Raw genomic sequence first — 7851 nt, forward strand, 5'->3', positions numbered from 1 at the left:
TTCTCTGCGGACACGCGAATGCATTCAAAATGTTCGCGCGTGAAACTAGACGCGGTAGACGCGATTTTGACGCTCAATTCGCGTTTGGTGTGAACGCAGCATTAGCCGATGACCGATACGGGCTGCCGATTTTCTTGAGCCGATATTTGGAGCCGATTCTGCTTTTGCTCCCTCAATTTACATCATAAAAATTACACAATGATCATGATGATAACAATTTAAAATGTAAAAAAGGAACATTTATTGAACTAAAAAAAAAACAATATTTAACAAATAGTAAAAACAGGTGAGGTAGAACAAGAAAAAAAAGAGTTCAGTGGTGAAACTAAATTCTGAAAATAAATATTTAAGCATAAATAAAATAATTACACTATTGCACACAGTATCAACAAGCAAGCATCATAATAAAGTGCACACTGACTGTACTATACTTAAAACTTTTAAAATTATTTACAACCTAGTCATTTAATGCTTAGGTGCACTTAACTTAATCTCTTGAAAAAAATATCGGCGAATGCAGCAGCCTTGAATCGGCCGATGCCGATACATGTAAAAATCGCAAATATCGGCCCGATATATCGGTCTAACACTAGTCTGATCTACAATGATTCAGATTTGATAGTCAAACCTGTGTTGTATTTCAGTCATTCTCAAACAGGGCATGTGCAGCTCGTTCACAATCTGCATAATCTCTGCCCATTACAACGTGAAATAGCTACTTATACAGGTCTAACTTTTTCTAGTTAAAGTGTTAAACTTGCAGACAAATGCAAATGCACCACTGGTGCTCAGAATAATCGTGACCCATAATTTTGTTCATGTATTGAATTAAATATCATTATACCTAATATCTAATTGTTTAACTATTTAATCTGTTATTATGGTAAATAATAGATACTCTAATATATGAGATTTTAAGTCAATAAAAAAAATGACTGAGTCAGTTTAAAAATTATGTAGCCTAGGTATTCTTTATTTCTAAAGACTAAATGACAGAAACACAGAGACAGAAGCTCCTAATGATTCTGAATCTGTAGCTGCTGATCTGTAGTTGACAAACTCCAGAGTCTTCAGTTTTGGTGTTTGTGATGGTCAGAGATCCAGTCTGATGATCCACCTGCAGTCTTTCTCTGATTCTCTCTTTACGCTGATCATCTGTCCAGATCTCACTCTGGGATTTGGGATCTCCAGTGATGAGAGTGCCATTAAAATACCATATCATCAAATAATTTGTGTTATTCATTACACCAGTCGCTAAAGTGACAGATTCTCCTTTCTTCACTGACTTTCTCTTCCCTTCATCTCGTTCAGCAGCTGAAACACAAACCAACAGATGATTGGAGGATTTTTTGGAGAAAAACTCCACAACAATAATTATCTGTGAATTTAATTAAGCACATTGAATTCCTGGATCTTGGGAAATTCAGTAGAAATAAATACAAAATAAACTGTAAAATTGCTAAATATCAAGTTAATCGGATACTCATTTAGAGTTATCTAAACTCTGCTGGAATATTTTTGTACAGACTATAAATAATATAAATGTATGCTTTATAATTTTCCAAGATAGGCCAATATAACATTGTAGCGTAGTTCGTATGTTCAGGGAAGAAGGAGGCGGGAACCGGCGAACGCTTAACAAATCAAATAAATAAAGTGAAAGTAAAAGAGGCAGCCCCTCACGGACGACTGCTGCGCGCACACACATAACAAAACGTAAATAAAACAACTTAAAATCCAGGCCTGGGGTCTCATTTATAAAACTTTGCGTAGATTTCATCCTAAAAGTGTACGTACGCACAAAAGCTAGATTTTGCGAACTCACAAAAAAAATCAGATTTATAAAACCATGTGTACGCAGAACCTGCGCAAAAATCCCTTTATAAATCACAGCCAGCAGAAAATTGTGCGTACGTGCATCTCCACCCCGTCTCCTGCAGAAATCACCATATATGGAGCTTACAACGCCTAGTTTTACTATGCATAACCTCATCTGCATATCATTTGCATGCATATTACCATCCACGTGACACCATGTGGGACTAAATGCCATTTGTGCCTTACACAGTGCATTGCTGACAATCATCCAATATCCTTTTTATGTTTTAGAATAAATATATCAAAATATCCATAAAAACAAAATCGTATAAAATACTTCAGATATTTTTTTTAAAATAAAGTTTATTCATTCATTTCCACGGGCCTAATGTTATTTTAATTCCAAATATTTTGTTAATTTTCAAACCCTTCAACTCAAATTCATCCAGTTTTGCTGACAATGTGAACATAAAGGATGTTTAGGGTATTTTTATTTAAACAGATTGGCCTACTTATTTATTGCAGCGTAAATACAATCGTCTGACTGACAAAGTATTTTAAAAAAGGAAGCGTGCAAATCTTAATTTTTTCTTCAAGTTGTATCCTTCAAATACAGTGGTAATTTTCATAATTTTGTGAAGATGTCTTTACATTCCGTGTCCGTGCAGCTGTGGTTGTAGGCTAAAGTAAGCTATGGACCGTTCGACCACTGAATCCTGCAGTGTCTGTGATATCGAAGTAAGTGTGCATCACTGATCATCGTTCTCACTAAAACATATTTTGTCATACCATGAGATCTGCAGTTTAGTTTAAAGAGGAATTATTGGAATTAACCTATCCTTGCTGTCATTAAAACAGCGTGTCACAGGAAAACTGATCAAAGTAGCACCTCCATATGTCTATCTAAATTCATATAATTTTTGTTTAAATTTTGAGTAATGACTTTATGTAATTTCAGTGCATATTGAAACTGGAACATTAATGTAAATGTGTATATCAATATGAAAACATTTTTAAATTGTTCTTACTTCAATACTTTTCTCACTCTAGTAAAAGGGTTCGTTTTTTTTAAATACATTTTGAATTACATTTGGATTTTACTAGATGTGTATAGCCCAAAACAATAGGCACAATTAATAACACTGTTCTTCATGATAATGTGGATATAACATATGAAATGGAGTGAAAATTAAATGTCATTAATTCTTACAATCGTTCTTCTCACAATTATTATCTACAATCTAACTTCAGGGGCCTCATTTATAAACGTTGCGTACGCACAAAAGAAGGCGTACGCCGCTCTCTACGCAATAATTGGTATTTATAAAAAGCGAACTTGAAGGGAAAATGTGCGGTCCTTCACGCAAGCTCTGACTCAGGCGTACACACAAAAACGGGTGAAATGAGAAATGGCGACACCGTCGGCAGATGGAAGAAACACGTGAAACTGTAGAACGTTGTGTAAAAGAAATGTCAATACTGCCTCTCATAAATAACATGAAGACTTCACAAAGCAAGTCTTACAATTAACAGCCTACACGAACACCCGTTTGATCAATCTGCAGTGTAAAACAAACGAATATTACAACAGAAATGCAAATTAACACATTTGCAAAAAGAAAAGTGAAATATGTTCTGCAATAATATTGCCATGTTATGCAATTCATCCTCATAAATAATATGGTAAACAGAACGAAATAATGTAGCCTACAAAACTGATATTCTCGTCAATGTCTCCGTCAGAGAGACAGACAGACAGACAGACAGACAGACAGACAGACAGACAGACAGACAGACAGACAGACAGACAGACAGACAGACAGACAGACAGACAGACAGACAGACAGACAGACAGACAGACAGACAGACAGATAGATAGATAGATAGATAGATAGATAGATAGATAGATAGATAGATAGATAGATAGATAGATAGATAGATAGATAGATAGATAGATAGATAGATAGATAGATAGATAGATAGATAGATTTATTAATTGTCCGCTGGGGAAAGTTGTTTTCATAGTAAAAATGTATTCATCAGCTACGGAATCATATACATATGCCTTTAGTTTGTTTTATTTTTTATAAAATAACGTATGACGCATGTCTCAACCATTCAGAAAACTGCAAGAAATTACATTTGTACTGAACTATTTCCCATTTCCACGTAGATAATAGGGATAGGGATTAATAGGGATTCCCCAATAATTGCCGCCAGTCTCTCATTAAGAGGGGTCCGCTCCGGTGTCCCCTTTCCCCCACCCGTGGCAGACACACTCTGGCGATGGAGCGCTAGACGCTTTTTTGCCTCGACTTTGATGTCCGACCATTTCTTTTTTATTTTGGCCACGGTCCGAGGTTGTGAGGCTACAGCATTTAGGCGTCTGCAACCTTTTGCCACTCAAATGCCTTTTTGGCATTAGTAATGCCCACACTGTGCCCTCCAAAACAACATTTTCTCCTCTTTTCCACCTCGCCAACGATAACTTCTACTTCGCATTGAGTGAAGTTACGTTTTTTTGATTTCCTCTCTGTAGCTATTTGCCATGATTTCGCAAATTATGAATATTAACTTGTGGGCATTTCACGGACTATTTATGGGCAACTGGGCGTGACATGAAGCCGCAAAAGCTGCGCTACATTTAGAATTGATTGTGATTTATTAAAGGTCCCATGGCATGAAATTTTCATTTTATGAGGTATTTCAACATTAATATGAGTTCCCCTAGCCTGAATATTGTCCCCAAGTGGATAGAAATGTTGATCGGTGTAAACCCGAGTTCTGGCTGTCTTTCTCTGCCTTTGAGAAAATGACAGGCCAGACGAGCCAATCCTGAAGTCTCCTGGTTTGACGTCCAAGCAGGAGCGGTTTCCTCCCTTTCCTCCGCCCAGAGAATCTGGCACGCCCATGCAAACACTCGAGAGATCATTACTTGTGAACGAGTGAATGCTGGCAGTTTCTCAGTGTTTGGATGTACAAATGAAAACAGAAGTCTTTTTTCAGTTCCTTCTGATCTGTGATCAGTGATTTCTTATGTGTAGCTAATTATTTATTATTCGTGCACACGCAGCGGCTTCTCTCTCTCCCGACAGAACGGTGTTTACGTGTTTTCTATCTTGTGAGTCAGTGTTTTTGTACGTCCTCGTCGCGTCTATCGGTTCTAAAATGTGCATACAGTCGGGAGTTTCTGCTCAACATTGGCAGAGCCACATCTTTAGAGATAAACCTCACACACGCCGAAGCTCGGCCTTCAACATCCCCGACCCCCAGTACTGCATCTGGCCCACAGCGGAGGCAGCAAACGCGGCGTGAGATTAAGCAGAAGGGGGGTAAGCGTGAGGGTATCCGGCTAGGCTAGCCAGCTTTCCCCACAATAAACTGGATTACATTCGATTACTGCTGTTGTGTTTTTGTTTGCGCTGTGTAAGTTACTCAATGCGCGTCACTGACGCTTTTGATATGATTGTATGAACATATCTAGAAATAATGCTTTAATCAAACTTACTAACTCGTTCATCTCGCTGTAATGGTACATTGCATGTGTTACAAAGTTGGTAGAATAATGATGAAGACGGACTCGGCGTGACTGGGACTCGTGTTTATTCAGAACTCTCAGATACAAACACAATAAACTCGCGCTGACAGACAGCGCTCTCATAACTCAGTAGTTACTATAAATAACTTTGTTAGCAATCGCTCCGTCTCCGTGATGTCCGGTTCGCGAATGAATCTTTCTTTTGAACCGGTTCTTTTTAGTGAACCGAACCAGTTCACCAAATCGGACTGAATCGTTCTAAACGGTTCGCGTCTTGAGTCAGCGCTGATCCATAATTTACTAAAGTTACTAACTTTCTGACATGACTGACAGCCCCTCCGACTAGAAATAAACTAATAACCTGAAGTATATGCGGCAACTACAACAGTTCACCCTGATCTGAGACATGCTGAGAGAACTGATGAGAAGTGAACTCAGGTCCATCCGTCTCTCTGGCAGCAGCTCGTCCCTCGTAGACCTCGTTAAACCACGCCCCCTCCGCTCATTTCAAATGCAAAGATGTCAGCCAATCACAACAGTGGGCGTTTTTACTGAAGTCTCACAGCAGACACGCCTCTTGAAGCAGGGCATTCAGCCACAGGGCAAACAGCAGTATAGACAAAATGCCTTTTATTTCTAAATTATGACATTTTATGATGTAAAAATCATACTAACAATATAAGTACACCTCAGGAAACACTATAAAATAATAGAAAAATGCCATGCCATGGGACCTTTAAGGGAAAACTGTGTAGGATGTGCGTGCGCACGGTTTTATAAATCTGAATATTTCTGTGCGTACGCACGTTCTATGTTTCATCCGTACGCCACTTCTGACACAAATCCTACGCAAAGTTTTATAAATGAGGCCCCAGTTCACGACCTCACCATCTGTGTCGCAATTCCCTTTGTCTCCAGAATGTGCGTACGCACGGCTCAAAGTTTGCTTACAGGTTCTCCCGTCAAGTTTGTTTTTTATAGATCACAACCTTTGCGTGGGAACTGGCGGACGAACGTTTCCAGCCCCGTTTTGTGCGTACGCACACTTTATAAATGAGACCCCTGTCCTCTCTTCTCATTCCCTGGTGTCGCTCGTCCTTCTATGCCTCCGTGCTCCCTCATGAGAGGACTCGAGACCGATGTGCCTCGCAGGTGACACTCATTCTCAATCACGCACGCCGATCTCGCTCGATCCTCCCATGTCTCTCGCTCGTCAACCTCGCCACAAACATATTTATAATGAGTTGCAATCATTATATGAGATAAAATAACAAACTATTACGAGATCTTTACATATTGACACTTATTTTACTTCAAATCTTCTGCACTTTGGATCCCCAGGGAACTAAAAACAATGAGTAGGGTGATTTCAGGGTAATTGGGACACTTTTGGCCATTGAGATGACTTGGTAAAAGTGTACCAATCACCCTGAATTCACACCCTATTAAATAATAGATGCATTTAAACAAATGATAAGAAATGAACAGAACAAAACTTACAAAAACTAATGGATCACCAGTGGAAAAGCTTAACGGTTTAAAGTAATTCTATTCTGTTCAATGATAGAGATAAAGAGAAAAACAGCTCTGAATGTCACTCATAATAAACACAATATGATTTAACATAACCTGCTTTCAAACATAATGTCTCACCAGTAACTTTGAAGATTGTTTCACGGTTGCTGCCTTTGATGATCTCTAGTTGATAAAGTCCAGAGTCTGTGTTTGTGATGTTTGTGATGGTCAGAAATCCAGTCTGATTGTACAGCTTCAGTCTGTCTCTGAATCTCTCGTCACCACCATCACACTGAACATCTGTACAGATATAACTGAAATCTCCAATGATGTGAGCGATGAGAGTGTTATTAAAATACCATTTAATATTTTCTTGTTGGTTTGTTTGAACACCAGTGAATAGTGTGACTGAATCTCCCTCCATCACAGACACTGTCACTCTCTCTGTATCAACAGCGAAAACACCTGGAGAAAGAACGAACAGGTCAATAAATCATGTCTGGAATAGTGGAACAAGAATATACAACAGGAAAGAGCTGTGAGAATTTTTTTTCTACAGATCAAAATGCATAAAAGCATCACTGATTCTCACTCATCGTCAAACAAACAGATTATATGGTATTTACTGTGCATGCTAGCAACATGCTAATCATGTTAGCATCAAAACACCAGGGCCCTCGTTTATAAAAAGTGCGTAGAAAAGGTTCTATATTTTGTCCTACGAATTAAATTTAGAATGTGCCTAAGTACAATAAAATCCGTATTTATCAAATGTGCGCACACAGCACATGAGTAAGCAATCATTGTTGATAAATCCTGCATGTGCGTAAGTACCATGTTCATGTTCATTAGCATTTGCAAACGGCTCCAATGAACCATATATAGTGACAACAACACTTCCCTTTAAAAATAATGTGATTCCCACACTTTTCAGATCCCGCACTTTGCGTGAAACTGTTCTTACGCACTCATTACACACA

General features: G+C 38.5%; 1 protein-coding gene across 1 annotated transcript; it reads right to left on the reverse strand.

The window, feature by feature from the left end:
- Positions 1–221: 221 nt before the first annotated feature.
- LOC307120262 (uncharacterized protein) lies at positions 222–7330 on the reverse strand. Its single transcript, XM_079807195.1, has 2 exons — positions 7010–7330; positions 222–1314 (listed from the first exon to the last, which is right to left on the reverse strand). The coding sequence occupies exons 1-2, from the start codon at positions 7293–7295 to the stop codon at positions 986–988; spliced, it is 615 nt and encodes a 204-aa protein (XP_079663321.1). The 5' UTR covers positions 7296–7330; the 3' UTR covers positions 222–985.
- Positions 7331–7851: the final 521 nt, after the last annotated feature.

The sequence above is a fragment of the Gobio gobio genome, assembly GCF_949357685.1.
Source record: "Gobio gobio genome assembly, chromosome: 24".
In the NCBI taxonomy this organism is placed as follows: Eukaryota; Metazoa; Chordata; class Actinopteri; order Cypriniformes; family Gobionidae; genus Gobio; species Gobio gobio.

Coding starts and splice junctions, on each gene's coding strand:
- LOC307120262 (XM_079807195.1), bottom strand. CDS start 7,295: ATGGAGGGAGATTCAGTCACACTATTCACTGGTGTTCAAACAAACCAA. Junction 1,315..7,009: donor AACAATCTTCAAAGTTACTG/GTGAGACATTAT, acceptor TTTGTGTTTCAG/CTGCTGAACGAGATGAAGGG.